This window comes from Nelusetta ayraudi, unplaced genomic scaffold (genome assembly GCF_046127955.1).
Source record: "Nelusetta ayraudi isolate G7.1 ecotype Tasmania unplaced genomic scaffold, CSIRO-AGI_Nayr_v1 ptg000002l, whole genome shotgun sequence".
Classification (NCBI taxonomy): Eukaryota; Metazoa; Chordata; class Actinopteri; order Tetraodontiformes; family Monacanthidae; genus Nelusetta; species Nelusetta ayraudi.
The window spans coordinates 12427998-12454742 of NW_027466052.1; the positions used below are offsets into that span (position 1 = coordinate 12427998).

General features: G+C 45.5%; 2 protein-coding genes across 2 annotated transcripts; both read right to left on the reverse strand.

Moving 5' to 3' along the window:
• Positions 1 to 707: 707 nt before the first annotated feature.
• atxn1l (ataxin 1-like) lies at positions 708 to 12162 on the reverse strand. The gene is made up of 3 exons (XM_076024515.1): positions 12041 to 12162; positions 9585 to 10807; positions 708 to 8373 (listed from the first exon to the last, which is right to left on the reverse strand). The coding sequence occupies exons 2-3, from the start codon at positions 10683 to 10685 to the stop codon at positions 7072 to 7074; spliced, it is 2403 nt and encodes an 800-aa protein (XP_075880630.1). The 5' UTR covers positions 10686 to 10807; positions 12041 to 12162; the 3' UTR covers positions 708 to 7071.
• Positions 12163 to 13391: 1229 nt separating this feature from the next.
• mtmr10 (myotubularin related protein 10) lies at positions 13392 to 26037 on the reverse strand. Its single transcript, XM_076024531.1, has 16 exons — positions 25460 to 26037; positions 24158 to 24218; positions 22729 to 22865; positions 22193 to 22265; positions 21400 to 21542; positions 19556 to 19649; positions 19224 to 19371; positions 18835 to 18922; positions 18657 to 18745; positions 18370 to 18500; positions 18205 to 18274; positions 17266 to 17336; positions 16991 to 17163; positions 16734 to 16904; positions 16175 to 16357; positions 13392 to 16047 (listed from the first exon to the last, which is right to left on the reverse strand). The coding sequence occupies exons 1-16, from the start codon at positions 25514 to 25516 to the stop codon at positions 15436 to 15438; spliced, it is 2301 nt and encodes a 766-aa protein (XP_075880646.1). The 5' UTR covers positions 25517 to 26037; the 3' UTR covers positions 13392 to 15435.
• Positions 26038 to 26745: the final 708 nt, after the last annotated feature.

Genomic DNA, 26745 nt, shown 5'->3' on the forward strand with positions numbered 1-26745 from the left:
GGGGTCTGGTAGAGTCTATCCCAGCTGTCATGGGGTGAAGTGAACCCAGGGAGAACCCAAGCAGACACGGAGAGAACATGCAAACTCCACACAGTAAGGGCCTAGGTGTGGAATTGAACCCACGACCTTCCGGCTGCAAGGCGACAGCGCTCACCACTGGACCACCGTGGTGCTCTAATTAAACAGATTCTCTTTTTGAAAACGTGAATATAAAAACGTTTTCCCAAAATGACATTTCAAGGCACCCGATTTTTACTGCTGAATCAGGCCCGACTAGCTGTGCTCGGATATCATTCACTTTGTCGAGAATCAAATGATACTACCAAGGTTTCTAGCGTTCTTTAAAGGCGCTCCCTCAATGAGATCTGTTGGCATGATAAATTCCCCTAGAATACCATCGTTTCACTCTATTTACATAAAGAGTGGTTTCACTTGTAAGGAGGTGGTCATGTTGCACTGTGCTCCTCCAGTTGGCCCAGAACGTGGACCTGATCTGTTGGCTGACGTAAGAAAGAAGTGGGATCGTGGGACATCAAAAAGCGGGGATTACCATTAGCACTGGTTACTGTGTGCCTGCTTTGCATGCAGATGCCCCTAAATGAGAAAAGAAAGGTTGAACTTTTCAAAAATCTGCACCACTTCTGACTCCTGCAGCTCCCGCAACACTTTAACCCTCGTGAGAAATAATTACAACCCAACACAGCACGCAAGTTGAATAATATTTCATATTTATATTTATATAGATTTATATATTATATTGTGTTTACTTGACAAACATGATAAATGCAACGTCTCCAAGTTAGCCGTAACAATAAAAATACAATATCTTTGTGTCCTTAAAGTACATAAAATTATAACAGGGAAGAAAAAAAAACCCAACATAGAACAAAAACAACCTAAGTAGTTCACAGAGGTACAAATATACAGTACAAATCTATTTTTTTTTATCTCAAAACAGTACAAATAAAAATGCAACAAAATAGAGATATTAATGCTTTGTTAAAGTCAGGTAGGTGTAGGGTATTTCTAAGGGAGCACTTTTGGTCGACACTCTAAGGCTTCTGATAGAGATCAATACATATTGGTACGGCCATACGATATTAAAACTCACTATACAAAGTCCATACAACCTGGATTATACTTGAGAATTGAATGTTACATCATTGCATATATTCTGCAGATTTAGGCATTTGAAAGAGAAAAATATGCTGTTTTTTTTTTTGTTTCATTTTTCATTTTCATTTTTTTCAGAATCTGAGCAAAGACCTGTTTAAAACTTCTAACCGTTCTCCTGATTTAGTTTCGACATCAAAGCGACGCCGTCCACCCTCCTCGGTTCACCTTTGCATTTCAGTATTGGATCACATAACAGGAAGTAGTTCACACGCAAGTTTTTTTTTTCTTTCCATTAAAAAAATAAAAAGAAGAAAAAAAAAGGGGGGGGGGGGCACTGTTAAAGTCACATGACATCATACACCGTTACATGACCACCGATGGGAAAAAGCGATCCGATTCGCGTCGGCCTCCGTTTTCCGTTCAAACATGCCGACGGCGTCCTGGCGCAGAGGAGGACAGAAGACGGCAGGCGCGATCCAGTCGCCGTGAGGGAGAAAACCGCTCGGCTTGTGCAACGATACAAAAAAAACAAAACAAAACAAAAAAAAAAACAACAGAGAGAGGGGGGGGGGGGGGCGTTTGCGTGTGTGAAACGAGTTGAGTGCATTCCGCCGCTCACACCTGCAGGCCTCGTCTGGGACACGGTGCAGATCTGAGCTTCTGACTCGCTTCAGTTTCAAACACACACGCAAAAATAAAATATAAAATATGAAGAGCTTTTAAAGTGTAACGGTATAGATTATCATTACAAAAAATGTATACATTTTTTTTTCTTACGTACGAAAGCGGATTAGGGCCAGAAGAAGAAAAGCAAAAAAAATTAGAGGAAGGAGTTTTTTTTTTAAGTCTCCATTTTGAGTTTTAAGTTGAAATTTTGTGAATAAAGTCAAAGTGAACAGGAAACTGGTACTCCACTAAACTTTCGACTTTAATCTTGGATTTAAACTTTATTTTACGTTGACTTTCATCTCGAAGTTTTGACTTTAATTTTGAAATTTCAACTTTATTGTCGCGATTTCCACTTCCCTCTCGAAATTTCAACTGTATTCTCGAAATTTCAACTTTAATCTCAAAATTTCAACTTTAATCTCGAAATGTTGACTTTATTCTCGAAATTTCCAAGTTTATCACAAAATTTTGACTTTTTTCTCGAAATTTCGTCTTTATTCTAGATATTTCCATTTCTCCCCCCCCGCCCCCACAAAAGTTCAACTCTCTTCTCTTAATATTTTTTTTCTCTTCTTGTGGCCCTAATTGTCTTCAGTACAAACGCAACCTTTTTAAGGGCTTCACTTCTCGATGTCTGCTGTCACTACAATAAGATTGTTGAGGCTCCACGTTTCGAAAGAAAAGCCTGCCAAGGGAACTTTGGATGGTGCCGCTCCACAATTTCCAATTTCATACAATGTACAAAGCACAAGTTAAGGCATTATCAACAAGCATCATCAAAGCTATCTATACAAAAAGAAAACAAAAAAAAAAACCATTAAAATAAATCAGATATCTACAGACACGCAACAGCCTGTGATTCTCCGTGATTCTGTGTGCTTTACATTTCGGAGACTCTTCAAATCACCCACAGCTCATCGTCACACAACACTGTTAACGGAGGACATTTAGTGCAATTACTTACAACAACAGACTCGTCGGTGACGTGAGAAACAACAAGAGCAGGGAGGTAAAAGTCACGAGCCGACCTCCGGTATAAAATATTGAAGCGGCCAAAATAAAAGGTAAAAAAACCCCAAACAAACAAACAAACAAATAAGACGATTGGATTCAAGTGTTCAACTTGAGTGTTTTGGCTCCGGCTGTGTGGCTTCGAGAGGAGATTAGAAAAGAAAGAAACGCGCCTGCCTGTGAGAGCAGCGAGCGACACGACCTGCTCTCCCTTGTAGTTCCGTTTAAAAAGGTGGTTTGTAGAAAAGACGCCGTGCGAGCGGAGGAGCCGCCCGCCCCCGGCTGACACTGCCCTGCCCTGCCCTGCCCTGCCGCTTCACAGCTGCTCTTAAGACAATGAAAAAGGTACAATACTGAGTTTTACTGCATAGAGAACGCCGGGCGGGGGCTGATGAAATGTTGCTGACTATATTGCTCAAAGCGTGCGGAGGAATAAAAGTTGAGCCGCTGATAAGAAGGCGGAGAGACGCGGGAGATTCTGGTGGATCCGCCGACCGGGGGAGGAACAGGAGCCGTGACCTGTGACCTTCTGACCCAACGGTACTACAACTGTGAGCCTGATCCACTTCGGGGAAATGTAACATTTGGATTGAACAGCGTCGACGTCCGGCCCTCGGGCGAAAAAAGCAAATCAAACTTGATGTAATGGAGACGAGAGGCGCTTTCCGATTGGCCTCTGAGTGATTTCAATGCGTGGGCTAATTGCACTTGTTTTAAAATTTCACCCTTTTGGATTTCAAAGATTATCAAAAAAAAAAAAAAAAAAAAATTGCGCACACAACACACACACACACACACACACACACAAAACCGTCAGATGTAAGAAACTGCAGCATTTCTCGTGGCTAATTTGTAAACAGAGTTAAAAATGCAAGTCAGTTTTTATCTTTCCCTCCATCTTTCTCTTTTAGCCACACCAACGGCAATACTTCCACCGTGTTCCCTTCATTAAAAAAACAATTAAAAGACAAACAGAAACGAGCAACTTGTACTTGTACTGAATCCTCAAGGTCAGTGTGACGTCGGCGAGTAGCATTTTGCTCGTGTGCGAGACGCAAAACGATCGCAGGATCGGCCGGTCAGTCGCTTTTCGAGCGCGAGCGAGCGAACGAGCGACGCAATCGGACGAAAGACGAAGGGAACTCGATGGGGGAGGGGCTTCATTCGGATCAAATTGAAAAAAAAAAGGGAGAGGAAGTGGGAAGTGAAGTGGGGGAGACAGAGGGAGGAGAAGCAGTTCCATCTGCCAGCAGGGACGTCGGCGCCCCCCGGTGGAGATACTGAGGTCTCAGCGCATCACCGAGTCCATTCCAGGTGTTGAGAGAGAGAGAGAGAGCGAGAAGGAGCAGGGGGGAAGGGGGAGGGGTCGGACCTCACACCTCCCATCCTGTAGGAGGCGCTGCAGCCACCTATTGCTTTCATTTGGGAGCTGAGCTAGGAGCCCACAACAGTTCTCTGACGGCCCGCCAGCATCTCCTCTCCGTCTACTGCAGTGTTTCTCAACTGGTGGGTCGCGACCCACTTACCTTTTTTTAAACAAACCCAAAAAAAAAATCTAAATATATAAATTTGCAGAGAAAATGTTGGGCATTTATTTTGAAGGACACACAATTTAATTCGATAATTTCAATAATTGATTTACTAGGCATTCTAGAAATAGACATGCTAGAAATAGGCATACTAGAAATAGGCTCCAGCGGACTCCCGTCACCCTGAGTGCAGGTATTGAAGATGGATGGATGGATGGATGGATGGATGGATGGATGGATGGATAGAATGTGGGATGGCGTTTCTCATTCTGTTGGGATGAATTTGAGTGCTGTGGGAAAAAAAATGTGGGTCACGAGTTCACGATGAGGAAAAGAATGTGGGTCCTGAGACTCCACCAGTTGAGAATCGCTGCTCTACTGCACTCTGTCGAAACTGCAATAAAAGCCACTGGCCTGGTGGAGAAAGCTCTGAGGTATCTGGAGCAGGAAGAGGAGGAGGAGAGGAAGGAGCCCAACTACTCGGGATGTAACGCTGCAGCGACAGTAGCGTCTCAGTGTTGCTGAGGAAATGGGTTTTTGTTTTGTAACAATACGTAACTGCTGGATTAAAAAAAAGAAAAAAGAAAAAAAAGTGTTTGTTTTTTTTTTTTGCAGAAAAAAGAGATTGGAGGGGAGGTATGCAAGTGTTGTCCCGTAATACTCTGCTTCTGAACCAGTTAGCAGAGTAAAGGTGTCGGTCCAGTCAAGCGGGGGATGGAACGGTTGACCGAGAAGAATCAGAACCACTGGCTCAGAGCGGGTCGGTCCGCACGCACGCTCAAGTGTCATTCGGACTTTTTTTGGCCGATTTAGCGTCAAAGTAAAACGCGCACTGCTGCTCAAAATGCTGAAACATCCAGCGAACGAAGTGAAAGTGAGAGTTTGGCAGCCATGGCAACAGTAACACACGGTGTTTCACACTGAAACACAACTTGTTGTTTTTTTTAGCATTAGTTAAACGGAACCAACGAGAAGCGTGTTGAAACTAGCGCCGTCTTCCCCCTCGCAGTGACGGCGGCCCACTCATTTCAATGTAGTTGCTCACCCAGCACACGCGCGCACACTCCTGCACTGCACAGCCCATAAAGCATGCGCACTTCACACCACGCGGCTGTGACTCCCGTCATACATCAGGACACGTCAGCCAATCAGAACGAGCCGAGACTCGGCACGTCGTGTTGACAATATAAAACTCTTCTCCGGTGATTTTGAAAGGCTACTAAGACCACGACTGAAACATCTGCAATAGAAAGATTGATTATGAACCGCGTTTCAGGTCGCAGCCGTTTTAAAGGCCTAGTTTAGTATTGCACTCTATGGGAAAAATGCTTTTTGGGCCCATTGGGATTTTGTTTTTTTGTTTTTTTGCTGCAGTACCTTGAGTGGCCACTGGGGGGAGGGGAGGGAAATTGGCGTGCCGCTATATTGCCGGTTCTTCTTCTTCTTCTATCCAGTTCTTATAATACATCAACGGTTGTGTCTGACGTCAGACAGCCACATTATTCCAGTTTTTACACAAACTGCCAAAGATGGTTTTGTTTTTGAGGTGACTTATTGGGCTGTTGCACATCTAAGCGGCCTAAAATACAACAAGATATGCCGCACAGAACAGAAACCGCCGCAACAAAACAGCAAAACCGTGACGCAAACCGAAGATTTTGTAAACCGTTCCGCTCCAGAACAACGGCGACGGGGGAGATTTTTCCTTTTGAGAGGAATTCTTAGGGCATTTTTCAAAACGGTGGACGCAGAAGAGAAGCATTCCGTTGCCCGCTGTTGACGACACACAACTTCTGGACTTTTGTTGTGCGACCGTTGCACCGGCTCCCTTCCGTGGGCTCGCTAACGAGGTATTATTGTACCGTGTGACACCGTCGCACCTCCCCACTGAGCGCCGAGTGTTGGACGCTGCCACCAATGACGACCCCGGGAACCCGGGAACACCCGCGGCTGCCCGAACAGAGAGGGCGCTGCGCTGGGAATTACGCAAACTTTTAGGCACACACGCAGACGCACTCAGCTCACGGGAGGAGACGTCAGGGAGCAGAAAGAAGGACGAGTCAAACCGACCGACTGACTGATTGAACACCACTTTGATTGCATGACGACGAGGACACGCCCCCACACTGGCCTGAGAGACGATCGGACTCATTTCAGCATGAACAGAATAGCAGTGTTTTTCCTTCTCTTTTCCACTGTTGGAAAGTCATCACCGCGGCAGCTCTCCTCGGTTTTTTGGGGGGGTAAATGCTTTTCGAAGAAAGAAACTCGGACCTCAGGAATGGCGGAGACGAGCAGCGGCAGGCCCGGGTTCGAGCTCCGCTGGTCGACTACGACGAAACTGCTTCGCGTCGGAAAAAGAGAGAGCGAGGGAGCTGGTCGAGCACGGCCGGGGGGGCAATAGAGGGGGGGCGTGAGAGAGCGAAGACAGGAGGATGGAGGAGGATGGAGGTGGAGATGATGCAGCGAGTGTGACAGGAGGGTTTTCATCATCAGCACCGGCTACATGCTCCCATCTTTAAAGCCCTTGGGCCGCAGAGGGAGAACCAGAGGGACCGAGCTCCTGTGCGTGCGTGCGTGTGTGTATGTGCACGTGCCTGCGTGAGTGTGTGCAAAATCTCAAACATTCTGAGGCTACATTCGCTCTCTCTCTCTCCGTCTCTCTCTGTTCCTCTCCTCCTCCCGTCCCGACAGACTCGCCCTCCACTCGCTCGCTGTCCAGTTGCTACCGAACGGACCCGCGCTGCTACTTCCCTGCGTTAGAGCGCCCCTCGATGGACAGCTTGACCTCCTGCGGGATGAAGGAGGGCCGCCGGTGGCCGGAGCTGCTCATGGGGCCGCGCGGCCCTTCTTCTCCTTTGGCGCCGTATCGCTGGAGGCCGGGCGAGGACCAGCGCCTCTGGTTCCCGGACCCGGTGCCTTCCAGGGCGGCGCCGTGCGTGTGCAAGTGGTAACTGCTCTGACTCCTGGGGTGCTCCGCCGAGGTCCTGCCGGGCCGACCGGCGGGCGGTTCGCCGAGTCCGAGCGGCCCGAGGTGTGAAGCCGAGGCCATCAACGCCGCCGCCGCCTCCTTGTCGGCGCCATCCCGGTCGCCGTCCCGTCCGGTTCTCTCCCGGGGGCTTCGCTCCGGCCGCGGGTGCGACTGCGGCCGGGACTGCTGAGGAGCCGGTGGCCCCATGAGCTGGTGGACGGGCGGCGCCGCCGAGCTGCTCTTGACCAAAGTCCTGGGGAGGACCTGCTGCTGCTGCTGCTGCTGCTGCTGCTGCTGCTGCTGCTGCAGGGTGACGGACACGCACACGTCACCCGCCTGCAGGTGGTGGCAGGCCAGGCCGTACAGCTGGGCCGTGCGCTCGGGGCTGCAGGACGACCAGCCCTGGCCAAACACGAAGAAGGGGTGCTCGGGCGGGACGTCGATGGCCACGCGGCTCTGCTGCTCCCCCACGGTGAAGTGCAGCGACACCAGGCCGGCCCTCTGCCGGCTGGGCCGCACGTCCACCACCATGCTGGAGTCGATCTTCAGCCCGCCGCTGGCCTCGGCGCTGCGCACAAAGTCCTGCGTCTGCAGGTCCTCCACGCGCTTCAGCTCGCCGGTGGCCAGCTGGATGATGGCGCCCTTCATGAAGTGAGACGGGTTGCCGGACGCCTGCTGCTGCTGCTGCTGCTGCTGCTGCGGCTGCGGCTGCGGCTCCTTTTCGGGGAGGCACAGTCTGGCGGAGGTGTCGTTGGCCTGTCCCGCGTAGTGCTGCTGGAGGGGCTGCAGCTGCTGCAGCTGCTGCTGCTGCTGGGCAGGGTGGTCCAGGGGGATGAGGAGGGGCTGCCCGTTGGCCAGCACCACGGCCTGCTGCTGGAGGCTGACGGGGGCTCGGAGCTCGCCGTAGGCCGCGGGCTGGCCGGTGTAGGCGGGCCGGCTGGCGATGACGCCCTCGGCGTGGAGCTCCCGCAGCCTGCCGGCGCTCTGGGGTGGACCAGGAGGGGCGAAGGAGACCTCCTTCCTACCACCACTGGCACCCTGGTGAGAGGAGGCCAAGCGGCCCACCACCTGCTGCACCTGTGAGGTGACCAAAGTGAGGAAGAATAAATATGTGTGTGCGTGTATATACACATATATTATGTATGTATACACACACACATATATATATATATATATACACATACAGTACATATATACACACACACACACACACACACACCTCATTGCGTGTTTAGTAGCTGGGTTTTTGTCACAGTTTTCTGCAAAATTAAAGTGCTACTTTGACAGTTTCAATGCTTGCGAGTGTTTCCATTTAAAGGTGTTTGTCCTTTTCATCTTGGCAAGATGATGTCATACTCTTAAAATCTCTTTGTGAGAATCTCTTTCAGGAAGACGGACGTCCAAACTGCTCTGCACTCTCACCGACTGTGGCAGTCTTTTGCATCTAATGCTGTTGCGTCACGTGACATGCAAGCGCGAAAAATGTGTTTCCATCACACTTTCCCAACATGCACCAGTATTGACACGTCTGAAAAACCACCACCTCATGAGCGTGTAAAAACTTTTCTGAGAGTTTTTTTTTCTTTTCTCCAGTGTTTTATCGCGGTATTTCGATTTTACACGTGACTTAGGGTAACGGAAACACTTGCTTGTAATGGGAAATCTGTTTTTCCCATCAACATCAGCTTGAATTACACAAGACTGCTGAGCCTGGGGGGGAGGGGGGAGGGGGGGTAACTGTGTTCTGACATCCTGCCATTCCTCAGTTCTGCTGCAATATTCGATTTCTGAGCGTTTATAGCGTATGACCAAAACCAGAACGTTTTTTTCTATTTATAGTTCAGTAAAATAATATACATGGATAAATATAATATATAGGGTAATATATCTGAAATTTGTTTTTTCTATGTAGGCCTCAAGCCGACTGTAATTAAGGATTGAAAACCATTCTTTCATTGAACCAGCAGGCACAAAAGGCCCGGCTTTGGTGAAAACAACAATCATATGACTGTGAGGATTACCAGACTACCTCCAGCATCGCAATATACAATTATGGGAGAAAGTGAAAAATGCAAAGCAGAAAGCATGACGTATCCAAAATGTTGCTGTGAGCTCATGGAGCATTTTGCAAAAAATAAAACTGCAACTCTGTCACTTTTGCCTGCACTGGATTTTTTTTCAACACATGAAGACAGTTTCTTCCCACAGCATTTGCCTCGCATCTTCTCAGCCCGAGACGACTAGAGGTAAAAAACATAGATATACAGAGTGTTAGGAGTGCGTCCTACCTCCAGGTCGCTGTCCGGCGTGCCGGGCCTCCCCGGTGAGCTCCTTCCATCCAGCCATCGGTTGTGCGGGCCTCTGTCTTGGCTGTGTTCCTGCGTCGCCTGCAGCTGACGCACATTTTTGCAAACGTAGGCCGAGTCCAGCGCGAGCTCCCTTGTTCCCTGCGCTTTGTCTCCCCCGTTCACCTCCGGTTCGTTCTCCTGGTGGCCGCCGTGGGGGTCTCTGGCGCTGACGGCGGCCCTGGCCCCCTGAGCTTGGTAGTAGACCGGCAGCCCCTGCAAGGCCACGTCCTTCGCAGACAGGACGCCCACGGCGCTGAGGTGCTGCTGGGTGGCCTGCTCCGACGGAAGCATCAGCGGGATGGCGCCAGCGGACGCTCCGACTTTGGCAAAGGTGTGGGCGGCCACCTGGGCCTGGGGGGGAGGGGAGACCACCCCTTCCTGTATGACGGGCGGGTACGGGACGAGGTGGGAGACGGCGTGCGGCTGCGAGATGGTGCCCGAGGGGGAAATGAGCGACCCCGGGACGAAGCCGGGCGGTAAAGCGTACGGCACGGCCGCGTAAGGGGAGCTGACGAACTGGACCGAGGAGTGGGGGATCTGGGCGTAGCCCAGCGGCGGGTAGGGAAGGCCGTGGTGCTGCAGCAGCGGGGAGTGGACGGTGTAGGCCGAGGAGATGTGGCTCAGCACCGGGTGGGGGCTGTTGGGCGAGTAGGTGACAGACGGCAGAGCCACTTTGTAGAGCATGCTGTACTGGTCGACGGGCACGGCTGGCACGCTGTCGGCGTTGTCCACGCTGTAGTGGAGCCCCGGCTGAGCCCGCACCCACTCCGAGGGCGCGGTCCCTCCATGGGCGTCACCGCTGGCCGCAGAGGTCTGGATGGAGACCGCATCGTCTTCTCCCACGGCTGAGATGCTGCCACCACCGGTGGTGCCTCCTCCACCACCACCTCCTCCACATCCTCCTCCTCCTCCTCCTCCCCTCTCTGGCCCTGCTGTGACTCCAGCGCCGCTACTGCTGTTGCTGCTGTTGCTGCTGCTGACTGGAAGGTCCCTCTTCTTCGGAGGCAGGCACTCCTGGTTTCGCTCCTGAGCCGCTTTCATTGCGATGGTTTGACTGAGCACGTGGTACTATTGCACTGCGCAGGAAGTAAAACTTGCACGCCAGTCAGCCCGGACTGGAACCAGTTCTGAAATCACCTGGCTGACCTCGTCTACAGAGTCACCTGCAGGAACAGGGAATTAAAAGTAAATAAATAATATAAACAGTTCAAGTTAAGTACGCATGAGTACTAAGACTTCATGAGGCCTCAATAAACAGCGCAGACACGTCAATAAACCTGACAGTGAACTTGACTGCTGCTAACAATTTAGAGATCACAGATGTTTTAGACCTGATGAACGTGGGGGAGCAGGATTTTGGACTTTTAATTGGATCTGCACACTGCTTTTCAGAGGAGTCTCAACAGTTTTATCAGAGTTAAGATGAGAAAATTCAAAACTCTTTCTCTTGCCCAATTTGCCTAACTGGTTTGGTATAATTGAAATACTGAAGGAATTAACAGGTTTTATTGTTTGTTCTTTGTTTTTTGTACCAAGGTTCCGGCGGGACAGTTAATGTCTAGGTGACATTGTAAATCTCCAACTGTGTCTCTCACAATGAGCAAGTGTGTGCTGTACATTCCACCACTGACACGCTCAGCTTTACACTTTGGTTCAAGCAAATATATTCAAACTAACGAAACAAGTTTCGAAGCAGTCATTACAAATCTAGTAGGTTGCGATATTTAGCAATATTCACAAAGGTTAGTGGTTAGTCATCCGTAGTAGTAGTGTTTAATGGATGAAACGAGTTGGTCCCTTAAGGAAGTGCAACATCTAAATGGTATGTTCATCGACACGGTAGTCTCCCCCTCATCAAAAGCCGACTGTGTCCCTGGCTATAACGCAACATTTATCCACGAAAATGGAATAACACAAACGAACAAACATTGCTACACAACTGTCCTCACAAACGACACACGCAAGCAAAGTTTTTTTTTTCTTTTCTTTTTTTTAAAGTAGCCGCAGTGGAGAGTTTTCCTCTCAGCTACATTTGAATACCCCGCACCTATGTTTACCGTTAGCTGGGGGTTAACTTGGCTAAAGTTAGCCAGCGACTTGAAACCACCACTTTGCCAAAAATGTACAGTGTCACGCCGACAGTTACAGTAGCTGCTCGGCTCAAATACTGTACCTAGCAGGCAGCTACGCTTGTGTGTGTTGCGGCGCCGAGGCTGCGTGCTAGCCTAGCGAGCTAACTACGTGCTAACAGAGCCCCGCCGACTTGCAGCGACATGAACCGACTGCACTGCACCGCTCTTGCTCGACTCATTCCCGCTGACAACCCGCGCGCCGATGTGCATCCCTCACCGCCCCACTCGTTTGTGTCGCCGCTTCGTGTCGTTCTGTGAACGTACCTCTAAATGTCATCGCGAACAGGCTTGTCTTGATTTCAAATAAAACCTTGATATTCCGAGGGGACAATTGGTTAAAATCAAGGCTGAGGAGTCGAGCCCATCTCGAAGGCCAGCAGAGGCGCTCACCAATGACGTCATGGAGTTTATTCAATTTCCTGTTTTCTTAAATGCACAACTAGTAGCATGCACGAAATTATTACATACTGGTTGTGTCGCTAGAAGGGTAGTCGCAAGCTTATCTCATGTTTTAATCCGTTTTGAAATGTTTTCGAACGTATGTCTATCATTTTGCACTTTGCGATTGCGCATCACCCTGAGGGTGAGGCGTTCACGCAGTCGAAAAGAAACAGTATTTCATCACTAAGGAATGGAAAACATTCTAAAAACAAAAAACAAAAAACACCTCAACAAACAATTCTATTCAGGAGGTCTCTCAAAAATAAAATATGCGAGCATAGAGTATTAATTGTTCATGATGATTTTGTTTTGAGCAGCAGAGGGAGCTGTAGATCATCCGTCCCGAACAGTGACTGACGTCATACGGGATTTGGTTTTGGTCACTTTCCTCAAAGTTAAGCCTGCTGAGTAACTCATTTATATAATAAATCGAATTATCCTGCTCTTGTGTTGTTTTTGTTGATTAAGAGCGACGGTGCAATGATGATATCCATCGCCCTAACTTGCTGTTTGTTGACTGTTATCCGGCCGCATGGCAACCGTTCCAACATATCACACAGTTGTGGTATAAGATCCAACATGTCCCTATGAATCACTCTTACCAGTGATACAAGGTCTGTGTTGTCCACAGTCACAGAGTGTGTTTTCAATGTCACTCCCTCTCCCCCACTTACAAATTGTTCATTTTGAAGCTTATTTCAGAGCTCATTTACAAGTCAAATGAGCTCGACCAGTGCATCAGAACACTAACTTGAGGCCTTTCACAGATGGATTTTTTTTTCTCTCCTTTGGTTGTTAAATATAACAACTGTTTTTTTTGTTGTTGTTTTTTTTTTTTAAAGTAAATTCTAGTTATTGTTCCAACTATATACTAATAATGAAGACAAAATTCTCATTGAAATGCTACGTTCATATCGTAGATACAAAAGGTTATTAGACATGTAAACATATTAGTAATAAAAGTCACCTTGCACCTGAGACTAAGCAGGAAAGCTGAGAACCTGTTTGATTTGTTTTTGTTCCTCCTTGGCAGTGATTCCCCTTTTCTCATCAGAAAAAAAAAAAAAGTGAATTCATATTACAACATATTTTTCATGCTTAGAGATGTGAATAGTACAGTACTTTGATAGTGGACGGATAGCAAATAGGAGAGAAAAGAGAGTCGGAAGGCATGTTCATTTAAAGAGGTTGTTCTTATTGGTTACTGGTACACATTCAGCCAAAATTTGAGAGAAAAAAAAAGCTTCAGTGTTCACCTTATAACATGACTTTGAGAAACGGTGAAGATTTAGTTTTTAGAAAATGAGAACAATTCAACAGATTACAAAACCCTTCCCAAAAAGGCACAAGGGATTTACAGTATAAGTTGCGACCCCCCCCATTCACAAAACATTTGCATAATTGAATAAATACATCTGCTGATAATCAGGATCAAACTGCGCCGTCGTGGGAGCACAATCGTCATGCAATCACAGCAGAGAGCAACTCTGAATTAGTGGGGGAAAAAAACACAGCATATAAATATCTCTTCATAAAATATAAAGACTAAATCAAGGATAAATGTATTTTAGTACCATTATTCAAAAATATTAATTTTGAAAATTTCAAGCATTTACAGTATTTATAATGGTCTTCCAAAAAATATATTCAACCACCCTTAAAACAAACTATACTATATATTGAGTAAAATGTGCAATTAATAGCATTTGGGAGGGCAGGTTCTGCACTCGCACTATACACACCTACTTCCAAACAATCACCTGAACTAGTTATTCCAGAGTCCATCTGTTGTATATTGGTTCATCTAACATCTAGGGATTATTGAGCCCGAGTCTGTCCAGTGGTCTTACATTAACACAACAAAGGACCTTTAAATTAAACGCTACCCTCTCGTTTTAAGACACTAACAGCATGACAGTGCTAGTTTTGCATACATTTAAAGAGGCACCAGATCCATTTCCAGACCCGTTCATCAAAGCTCAGGAGGACTGACTTCTGAGGACACCGTCGGGGTGCCCGACCGTCAAAGTATCAGCAACACGCGCACAAGCTTATAGAAATATTGAACGTTGTACAATAAGACAAAGAAGATGTCACTTGACTGCCTGTTTTCTACTGTCAATCATTTACAATTTAGATAATGCAGTTGGTCACTATGACTTAGCATGGAAACATCCCATATGGTGTGCATGTATAGAAAATGCATTTGATATAATGCTGATGTTTTCTTGTGCTTTGCCTATAAAGTTAAAGTATATCATCGGTTATCGATCCGTCACTGTCGAGGTCATTGGATCAGTAACAGTAGTAGCCGACGCAATATTCACTAAACCAGACACCGGTTTTCAGTAAAAGCCCCAGATTTTCCCTTTGCTTGTATTTACTATTTTTTCCTTTTCAAATCTGCATGCTTTCCCTCTCGGAGCCTTACCAGAAGGCCACTATAAAAGTTCGAAAGAAGCCCTTCAAACGAGAAGAGGAAATGCCACAGAGTGAATTTCTCCTCACTGCACTTCCCACAGAGCAGACTACCCCCCCGGCTCGATGAAACTGAAAAATACAGGCAGTTATCTCGGCTTCAAAAGTAAAGTTGAGCTACAAAGTGAGACCCTGAATTAACATGGTCCTGCTACTTACACGGAAATCCCAACAACCCCTTTAAAAAAATGGGCACTCGGAGTAAAAAACATTGGGTTTGTGCAACATACAGAGGACAGAAATAAGCCTTTACATTCAACACCAAACCTCTTTGCGTTTACGTTTTCAAATTAGTTTCTGTTCCTCTTTCTAAAAATATATTATAGATGAAATATGATTTTGCCATACATTTCCTTGAATTAAAAAAAAATAATTCCAAGATGTCACTGTTCCATGCTGCCGATCAGCTCTGCTGGAGTAAAAACAAGCATCTGAAGTCTCAACGTGGAATCATAACTTTCCATCACAGACAATGATAAACCTAACATTATATTTCAATGACACAGGCCAATTATTAGGGTTCAGTTAATCCTGACCGTGTTGGGAAAATGATGATTCCGGTCTCTAGATGGCACTTCGGTTCTGAGAATTCTATTGACTTTCAAGACAGCATCAGCGGTGCAAATTTTAGCTTATAATTAAAACAAACTCACGAGTCCAAAGCTCGTGTTTGCTGTTGGTACTTAAGACAGAGGTATCAAGAGAACAAGCTGAAGCTCCCAACTGGAGCGCCCTCAACCTCAGACAGTGTCGTTATCGAGGGTCTCTGTGGAGAGCCAGGTCCTGGCCCCGTTCAGAAACTTGCTGATGGGAGTCCCGAGGATGCCGGGGCGGCACAGGTTTCCTGCTGGCGAATAAGGAAAGGAGGACGTGAGGAAGTCTGGCGGTGTCGGAGAGTCATTGAAGGAAATGGCTGTAAAATACATCCTCCTCTGGTCGGAGGGCGGCCTGGACGGGCTGGGCAGCGGCGTGTTGCCGGGGCTAGGCCCCTTGTACTGCCGCAGCTGGCTTTGCAGAATCTCAATTTCGTCGACCAGTTGGGAGAGCTTGTGGTAGGCGGTGACGGGGCCTCCCCCGGGGATGCACGCTTCGGGGACCCAGCGCAGGAAGAACAGCTTCCACAGGGCCAAGTGTGAAGGCATGAGCAGGGGCAGCAGCATGCCCTGCTGGTCGGCGGGCCGTGAGAACCAGTCCCGGAAGTAGCGCTCCGAGGGGCTGTCGTCCTTCACCGGCGTGAAGTCTGGCTTCAGCTCCGACACCAGGGAGCTCCGCCTGGGCAGCGTCTCCTCGCCGCCTCTCAGTCCGTTGCGCAGGGACGTGGGGGTTCCCCGGAAAGTGGAGCTGAAGGTTTTCTGTTGGGGTGGGGAGGTGAGGAGGGAGAAGAAAAGCCATTTTTTTTTGTTTTTTTTTTTTAAATGAAAGCAGAAGACCTTGTCTACCTAAAAACAAAACAGAACAGAACAATGGAACTTAATGTACCTTTGCGCGTCTGAAGGTTTTCACTTCCCCATTTTGAACACAGGCAGCTCCTTTCCCCACATACATGGGGTTGTTAAAAAGGGTCTGGTCCTTGGTGGAGAACTGCTGAGACCAGTTCCAAACTGGAGGGAAATAGGCCGTCTGTTCTTCTCCTGGAGGGATGGCTTTACTCTTGGCAAAGTCCTGTAGAAAAACACACAGCGGCGTTCAAACTGAAGCCCAGCACTGCGCAGAAAAACACGACTTATCGGCTCATTTTTCCATTTGTCTTGGTACATTACGTCTTAGTTATTGTTTTCTTTTATTTCTCTCACATGAATAGTGGGAAAATATGGTGTCTGAGATGAAATTTGGTTGTTCTTAGTCTTTCTTACATGCAGTAAACTGATCTGCAATGTAAGGTTTCAACTATTCTAGAATATAAGAGAAAAATCTCATTTTGAGTGCTTGACTACCATCTGTGTCCTTGACTGATTTACTTGATGCGTTACAACAAACGTATGAAATTGTAAAAAAAAAAAAAAAGAAAAAAAAAAGGAGCAAATGCTTTATTCCTCACCAGTAAGTGCTGAGCTTGCTGTCGGGGAGAATTGAAGAGAAAAGTACTGAAGAGAGGGATCCACATGCTGTCACTCAGTATAATCAGGTAAGTCTCGGTGAACTCGAACGCAGCAGGATACTGGTTCATCAACTGCCACACGCAGTCAAGGAAGAGCATGAACAGCGGGGACTGAAGCGAGAGAGAAAGAAGCAGACGTAAATATCAAGGCACATCAGCTTGGTTCGACTCCTGTATTCTTCGCGTCACTTGAGCACCTCCTCTTTGTCGTTCTTCTTTAAGTGGTTGCAGCGGTCCAAAAAGCGATGGCCAGCCATCACCCACTCCTTCTGAACCAAACTCTGAAAGCCAGCGAGGCTTCGGTAATGAGGGTCCAACATGAGCTGCACCAGGGACGACACCACGCAGCTCAGGTCTCTGTCTTCTTCCTCTGAACAGGTGAGACAGAAGAATCCATAAAGGTGACTTTATATGTTTTCAATTCAAGCTGTGAAAGAATATGTTGACAATGACATTTTTTTTTTTTTTTTACCTTGAAGAACCACGGAAACATTTCTTCCATCCAGGTAGTAGACCATTTCAGCCGCGAGTTTCAGAAAAGCCCTTGATTGACGTATGAAAACAGAAACTACAGTTAAACTCTGAAATCTAATGTATCTAGGACAAAGTTGACCTTTGACCCTCATAGACTTTGAATTAGGGTTAGCTGGAAATAGGGTCAGTGTTTCGGGGTTCCTCATGGGCTGGAAGCCCCAAAATTGGCGTGGATGTGTCTTGAGGGATCCTGGTGAAGCAGCAAGTGGCCCCATGTCTCTAGGACAAAGTTGACCTTTGACCCTCATAGACTTGCATTGAATTAGGGTTAGCGATAAGGCTGAAGCTAGGGTTAGGGTTAGGGTTAGGGTTTCAGGGTTCCTCATGGGCTAGAAGCCCAAAATTTTGCGTGGGAGTGTCTTATGGGATTCTGATGAAGCAGCAAGTGGCCCCATGTCTCTAGGACAAAGTTGACCTTTGACCCTCATAGACTTGCATTGAATTAGGGTTAGCGATAAGGATGAAGCGAGGGTTAGGGTTAGCTGAAATTCGGGTTAGGGTTTCAGGGTTCCTCATGGGCCAGAAGCCCCAAATTTGGCGTGGGTGTGTCTTAGGGGATCCTCATGAAGCAGCAAGTGGGCCCATGTCTCTAGGACAAAGTTGACCTTTGACCCTCATGGACTTGCATTGAATTAGATGTAAAACATGAATGTTGCTGTGAAAAACCACAGATGTGATCAACAACATTGTTAAACTGGCTAAATGTCACTCGTCCAATTAGAGTGAATATAAGCATAACAAAAACAATGCTGTGGACATAGCTTGTACCACAAGAATTACACATGCATGTTAAACTGCAAATGAATGTGTGAGGGGAACACAGGCACAGAGAAGTACTGCACCACCAGCCATATGCACAGTGGAGGTGTTTCTATACCTGACATACTCCAGCCATCGTGAGTTTTCAATAGAAGAAAACCACCTCTCCTCAGACTCCTCAAAAGGATCTGCAAACAGTCAAGAGATTGAAAAAAAAAAAAAATCCATCATGAAGGTTAAACACACAGAGGCGTTGGGAGAAGAGGTTTGCAAACAAACTCACCGACGACGCAGATCTGCCTGACTTTGGCAAAGGCACACTGGATGTCCTGGATGTTGGGCAGACACTTGTCCAGGTCGGACTTGACCACGTCGTTGCGCTGCGGGTGGCTTTTGGTGATGGCGGTGAAGACCCTGCAACAACAACAGAGCAGAGCAGGCAGGCGTCACATACTGGCCAAGGTGCGTCAAATATACTTTTAATAACTGTTGACTTAAAGGTTTAAAGGCCCAGTGTGCGAGATTGATCAACACGCAACCGGCAACTCGGATAAGAGGACGACGTCGTACTTCTGTTCAGACTTCCTCTGATATTGTGGATCAGTGATCACGGTCATGCGAACCAGAGCGCTTCCATTCGGGTGATTCCAGCACCAGAACTACAAGAACACACATAAAAGACATCAATCAGACATGCATAAGGAATTAAATCACAGTTCAGGGTAACTGGAGATATCTGATCACTCACAGGTATTCGATGATCATGGAAGAACGAAGAGATCTGCTTCAAATCCTGATCTGCCAAAGAAACTGGGACCACACTGTATTCCGGCAGACTGGAATTGCAAAACGGAGGAAATGTTACTGAAATTTTTATTTTGGTTTCAAAATCCTATTTGAATACAACTCATTTTTATTGCTACATACATAAACACCACAATCAGACATTTTACAATCTAGCACAGTCTACTCCTCTCTTCTCCTTTTTATGGCCTTAGATAATGTAGACGGTCCAGAAATGAATTTACAGTCACTGTAACCGACACCGCTGCATTTTTCATTTTCTACTTTCACTCACTCGGGAAGCATGTAAACATTATCATCTATGGCAGTCAGAGAACACTATGGGATGAGGACCTGGGTGAGATGACGTAGTTCTCGTTGACGGAGCAAACCCTCCACTCGGACGCTCCGGTTCTCTTGATCTCACGATCCCAGTCTGAGGGACGGTCAAATATGGAGGTTTGTAAGCCTCTAGGGGGGGTGGATCCGTTGACACGCTCGCCTGGGAACAGACGGTCAGTTGAGTTCACGCATCATAATAGAAAACACAATTTCTTCACAGCCAAAAGCAAAGGGGGAAAAAAAAAGTCATAAAAATACAGATGAACAAAAACATGTGGTGTAATTCAGCACAGACGAAGGGAACACGGCACAGACGAAGGGAACACGGCCTGCCATGAGCGCACCTTTCGATTCGTGGTAACGCCGCCCTTGATACTCGAAGCCAAAGAGCAACTGGAGATCAGCGGGATGGGAATAGTGGGCAATCGCGAGGCAAACCTAGAAGACAGACAGAAGCACTCTTGAACTGATGCTGAACTGTTGAAATCAGCTGAACGTGATTCATCTGTTGGGGCTGTCGAGTTTATTTCATGTCGACTGCATAAAAATCAGATTCAACCAGACCGAAACAAAACCAAGCGGAAGGCAAAATGTTAAATTGTCAGCTCGCCGCTGCGAGCGTGCGGGACTGAGGCTCTCTGTGGATCCACTGGACTCATACAAAGCAGCCTATTCAGAACCCAAGCTGTGAATAACACAAGAGAACACAGGGAAGTGTGTGTGTGCGTGTGCATGTGCGTGAAGGCAGGGACGAGGCCGTTCCCCACTCTGTAATTTCCTAAGGCAAAGTAAGCTATTACAGGGTGGCATAACTCCATATGTCCGGGGGAAAGAGAGAGGGGGAAAAAAAGAACTGAGTCTGGCTCTGTGTTCACACTGTAATTACACACATGACAGCCAAAAATACACACAAAGACCGATGGTGGCAAGTCATTACAGTTCTGTACCCGGTCCATGGCCAATCCACTGTATCGTCCGACCCACTAGAATGAACATAAACTAGGCTGTCAATCTCTTCAATTTCATTCCGTCACTTGTGTTTTGTTTTTTGAAAAATATTAAAATTGTGCACAGCTAAGTGGCAGTGCTCTGTGTGTTGATGAGCCATCCTTGCATGCCATACAGAGGTTCAACTAGGATCTAGAGTGGTCGAATGGCATCCTTCATTTAGAAGCATGTCATGTGGGTCAATTAAGACCAAGATTAGAAGGGTTGGATTTAGACATTTAGAAAAATAACCATCAGTAAAAACTTCAAACCTTTGTGGTGGTTCTTTTTTTAAACATATATTTGAAATCTATTAATTCTCAGTACCGTGTGGTACCACGGTGGGTGCTACTGACGTACTGCGGTGTTGTAACTTGTGGCGTGGGAACCTGTTGAATATTTGTTTGAGTTGGCTGCAGTCTGACTTCGGTAAACCCATCAAGCACGCAGACACACGCTTGCAGTGTCAAACAGCTTCTCGCTCGCCATGGTGACTTTCAGGTAAATCTAGTTTTTGCATTAGCACAAAATAAGTTCTTAAAAAAAGAAGACCTTTTCATATCTTAAACCTGAATACAAGAAAACTGAAATCCCTCTGGATTCCCAGTTGCATCACTCACAAAGAGCTCTGCTCTGAAGAATAAAACATCCGTCTGTCCGCGTGTGTTTGCAGGAGATGAGTCACAGTCACCGTGTTGATTGTTCCTACAATCGCAACCATTCTGTGTTTCCTCCGCCCTCACGATCATTGTTCTCAACGCTACTTTTTTTCAGTGCTTGGCAGACGGCCACGGCGAAAACACCTTTTGACCGAGTCGGTGGTGTGAATTCGGACGGACTCACAGAGTGCAGCACATCAGAGTTTGTAAGACATAAATACCCTCCTCACTGCAGAGGAAGAACTGACAGCCGGAAAGGAAATGTGTAGTCAGCAGCAGTGTCGGGGACAGTGAAAGACTAAGCCAGAAAAGGGAACAGTTAATACTGAGGAAGGAGACTGGCTGTGTTTCCACTGGACAGAAAGTGAATTTACAGAGAACTTTGGACGAGTCGAAAAAAGAAAGTTGGAACTCGGCGCAATTCTATCAACTTCTCATGGAACAAATAAACAAAGGCAACACGATGCGTGGGCGGGGCTGCTTGCTGGTCAGCGTATCGACTATCAGGGAACTTGGCTGCAGTGAAACTGATTCTCACTTACTTTTCTGGCGCCTTCAGGTCCGGCCTCATCAAAGCAGAAGCGTATGATGCGTAAGTCCTTGCAGTAGAGGACGAGCTCCGTCGGGTTGAACTTCAGCTTCTGGTTTGAACCCAGTACTTTCCTCTTCCCTTTAGCATCATTTACTGAGACGAACAAGCACGAGTAGGAAATGCCAGTGTCAGCTCAGTTGCCATAAATAAAATTTTATAAAACATACATTACGTATTACACACAGAGCCAATATGACTAACAACACCTCATGTACAGATGAATGAATTTGGTTAGATTTTGTTCTTTGCTTTATTAACGATAGACCTCAACAAACACAGTTTACAGCAGCTCAGCTTAAACAGGACCTGCAAAACAACTGCATGCATTTCATAAAAGGCCAGTGGCTGCCCTTGCACTGGCCGTGATCCATAGAGAAGAGATATGTGTATAAACAAGGCTTATCCCTGGCAGGACACACTGCGACTAATCCCGGCTAAAGCTGTGACATCATCTATCAGACTGCTGACCAAAAGCGAAAAAACAAACAGGACCAGTCAGAGAACTGTTTGGACTACAGATCATAATTTCGTAATCATAATATATATTTTTAAATAAAGCCGAACTTTGATCCAAAAAGAACAGACATGTAAAAGAATAGTTCATGAGATATTCTGGCACTTAACTGGACAAAAGAAAGGTTCCTGCTACGTGCACACTACCCTTGTGCAAATGCACGATCCATAGAATTATTAGTGAAGGTTCACCTTTAGGTAATTAAAATACAGGTCAAGAGCAGACATACCTGTCACGACCTGTTCCAGACAGGTGAGGGGGATGTCGTGCTCTTCAAGCAGGAGGTGGGACAACTTTGTTTTCTGTCAAGGGCACAACAACAGTAAAGTTTCACATCCTGAAAGCACTGAAAGACATTTGTTGCTCATTGGAAAGTGTGAAATCCTTGTGGATCGAGCTGAGCAACTGAGACTGTAAGATGATTAAGCTCTATTCATTATTATTACTGTGGAAAACAGCAGTGCTGTAGCTGGAAATAGCATCTGTTTTTTTCTCTCCTTGTGCGATATCATTGACAATGCGGCGCAGGAAAAAAGAACATAAGCTTTCCTTCCTTTTTGCCAGATGCACTGCACATGCAACTGCAAACAAGGGTGTGGAAACACATGCGTTGAAATGACTCAGCAGTGCGATGGCAGCCACAAAGCCATGTCTGTCCAGATAAAGGTTGAATTGAAATAAGAAATATGATGACAATGGCATTCTCTACAAGCAGAAGGCTAATTGTGACACACTGGCTGCTTTTAAGTGGCTTTGGAGAAATACCTGTTTAGGTGGGGCATCTTGAGGGATGAAGGAGACTTTAAAGTTGGTGCATATCAACTTTCCCACCAGGTCATCCTGGTTGTTTTCAGTGCTGATGCATTTCTTCACAAAGTTCACCTCATTAACTACTATCTCCCCTGAAATCAAACAAAACAAGAGACACAAACATTGACACCATGCAAAATAAACAGAAAAGCAACATGAAAAATGTCTCAAGCAATTTGAAATTACATGAGGTAACTGTGTGAAAGCAGTTGTGTTACATGTGTTACACAGGCATGCCTCTTCCACAGCCATGTCTTACATTAACATGCTCAAGTGTGGGCACTCCTCATATACTAGTTTTACAAGAAATGCGACCCTACCTTTTAAAATGATCACAATTAACAACTGGTCAAGAATGTAGCTATAAAATAACCCGCTCCCCCCTCACCCACCCACCAGCCCGGGCATTTTTAGAATATGAGAAGTGGGGCAACACGGCTGAAACGCAAACTAGATAAGTTCCGCAAGCTGCTTGCCGTCTTCAAAGCAATCAACTCTGTGTTCATGATAAGACAGAAGGAAGTGAAACGCTGTAGGTTTACCAGAGGCTCTGAAGTTCCAATAAAACACCGATACAAATCTTGCATAAATAACTCATGGAGTGCTACAGATTTGAATATTCCATTTTTTTTAATATCCGCTGGTGACATAATCGTACGCAGAAAACCTAATGTGTTGCTGCAGAATAAAAGCAAGACTTTAATAAACTTTACCTAAACTTACAGTGAGGGTAAATGTGTGTTGTGCGACAACAACACACACCAACAGCTAGCATAAATAGTGCATGCAGGGTAATGTGAGAAGGTGTATGTTTAAAATATTGTAATGTTACAGAGTATATTGTATTACAATATATATATGTATATATATATATATATATATATATATATATATATATATATATATATATATATACACACATACATACATACATACACACATACATACATACATACATACATATATATATATATATATATATATATATATATATATACACATACATATACACACATATATTAGATTTATTATAATATAATCTGGGGGAAAGAAATGTGTGATTTGCATGAGGGAAAATGTTGCAGCTCAATTATTTGTTTGAAGGTTTTATGGTGGACTCTTGCTGCCACTGAAATTATTTCCAGAAGAAAAATCTAGAATAACTCAACATGCTGCTTTGTAAAACTGTTGACATCTCTTCTACTTGGCACATGAAGAAGAATTAATGAAAAAAAAAAATGACTGGCATCACACTGCCTACAGCAAATGTGAGGATGAATGTTTTATGACTCTTACATCAAAGACAGAGGACGACATCTATCGTTCTGTTGCTGAAGGTTTTTTGATGCATTCATACTTTTAGATGTGCATAAAAAAAACAAACCTGGAAGTAATCTTGGTTCCAGCTTCTTGATGGGTGGTTCAATAGTTTTCTTCACATCAGTCTGGAGAGAAAGCATTGGATTGGTCAGCATATCCCTACGGGATGGTTCATTAACCATGGTCAATCAGTCTGAGTGAAAATAATCTTTCCAGTGCTTGTCTATGTAGTGCACGAAGTCTGAACAACAAAGTTGTAAAAGGAAACGTGGGCATATGGCTTTATCGTGACAGTAATGACCTAGTCTAAGCTCATTTTTTTTACAAAGATGGTCAACATTCTTACAGCTGTTATTACTATCATTATTATTGGATATCATTCAATACCCGCTTCTTCCTTAACTCAGGGTTGTGGTGGTCTGAAGGAGACTATCCCAGCTGTCATAGTAACAGGAAATCATCTAACTTACAAGACTCAAACAACAGCAAAAAAAAAAGAAAAAAAAAAAGGCACAGATGAACAAAAACAGAGGGTGGTGCTGAAAAGAATACAGAGCATATGAGTGTAGTCACCATGAGGAGGTCATGCTCCAGTCTACCTCTACTTTCAGCCGATGGGCCTATCAACTAGTTCTGCAAGAAACTCTTGATAAACTGACATGCCGTGAGTCATGTGCTTCTACACTTGCTACTTCAGCACAACCACACTCAAATGGGGTGAATGAATGACTACTTAAAGACTTTGACTCTTACGAATATTTTGAGCGTCAAAGTGCAAAAATTTGAGTGGAGTGAGTGACGTTCTTCTCGACGTGGAGAAGTAGCCCAAATAGCTCGTTGCCATTCATCCCAGATTGGAAGCACTTAGCCGGTCGAAAAATAATGACAAACGACTTCACCATTATGAATAAACGTGCAGTGGTCATTAAAAATAATGAATATGGTTCAGAGGGGATTTTCTTATTAAGGTCTCAAAATCAGAAATCTTGCAATCTTTATTCTCTGTCAGTTGCTCGGGGACCATGCAGGCAGAAAAACAGGATGATGACCAGTGGAAACATGGAACGTTTAAAAACCCAGGGAGGTCTGAACTAAAACTTTTTAAATATTTCTAATTAGTTTTCTTTTTAGAGCGGCGTAATGCTAGGGTTTGAGCATAATTTCTGACCGCTTGCTTCTATTTTTTGACACCTGGTCAACCTATACGGAATCACAGCAAATTCTCTCTAAATCAAAGTTAGTTATTCAGAAAGCGTCGCAACTTTGCGATTTAAGAACTGGCTTTTTTCCCCCTTCTTCTTCTTCTTCTTTTTTTTTTTTTTTTTTTTTTTTTTTTTACTACCAACAGGCAAAGGAAGACACATACCTGCAGTGGAGGGAGATAAGACTTGAAGGTTGGCTTCGTGGGTTTGACAGAAAACATTGTTTATGTCCACCGTTTCAGGGACGATCCTCGACGGCTGCCTGACAAGCGCTTGGTGGCTGCCAGTGAAGAAAGTCAACCCCCGAAAGAGCCTTCAATCAAGTTTCGATGAGGTCTTAATCCAAAAAAAATTGCAAGGACTTCTTGGAATTAAAATAGATCATCGACGCAGCCATTTCCAGCGACGGGTCTCCTCCATTTAAATATGCAGTGAGAATGACAAACTGCGCCGAGCTGGTGGAGAAAAGTTGACAGAACTTGATGTTGAGGCGTCGGCGTTAGCTTCGGTGGCTAGCAGGCAAAAAAAAAAGTACAACACTAAGTTTAACAACGCCCTTCTCACACGAGAAAACAATGGTGGAAGTATGAAAAAAGGGCTTCGCCGCGTGTCTACATTTTCTTTCCACCTGTTATAGCGTGAGTTAACGTCGGTTACTTCCTGAAAGTCAAACAACTTGAGCCAAACGTAATACCTGATGCAGTAAAGGACTTAACGGCCATGTTTATTAAACCGAGGTCCCGCCCTACTTCCGGGCTGAGTTGGACCCACAGTTTATTTTACGCGCATGATTTTCTCAACGGTTTGATGCAACAATTATCAAAACTTACATATTCTCTAGACGAGGAAGGTTTCTACCGAATTAAGTCTTAAAATAAAGCGAATACGTCATATTTTGTTCTAAAATTCAGATGTTGTTTTTTGCGAGCGTTGACCAAGCAGACGACAAATGGACTACAACTCCCATGAGATAAATCAGAAGGGATGCAGGCGCGTATCCCCCATTCTGACACTCCGTCCATCGTCTCTCTCCCCTTCTCTCTTCCTCTGTCCCTCTTTGCTGTTATTTTCCTCCCTCAATGTATACTCGTATCCTTTTAAAAAATGTATTATGTTCCCTTTGAGTCAATACCTTTACTTACTCATCCTTACGATTTTATTTACGGTTTAACTTTACACTATCTACACTTTCTATGATGGCTTTAAATAAACAACAGTTAACAAATATATACTTTAACGTCTTTTTTTCTAACTCAGAAGTTATATCGAACGTACACTTGTTTCTCTCAACTACATTACCGAGCTCCGAAATAAAGAGGACAACATTGAACTCTTGTGGACACACCACACAATTACATTACCTAGGGAAAAAAAAGTAAATAGATTAAAAAAAAATAAAAATAAAAATAAAAAGTGGGTCCAACTCAAAACTACTTACACTTGATCTTGA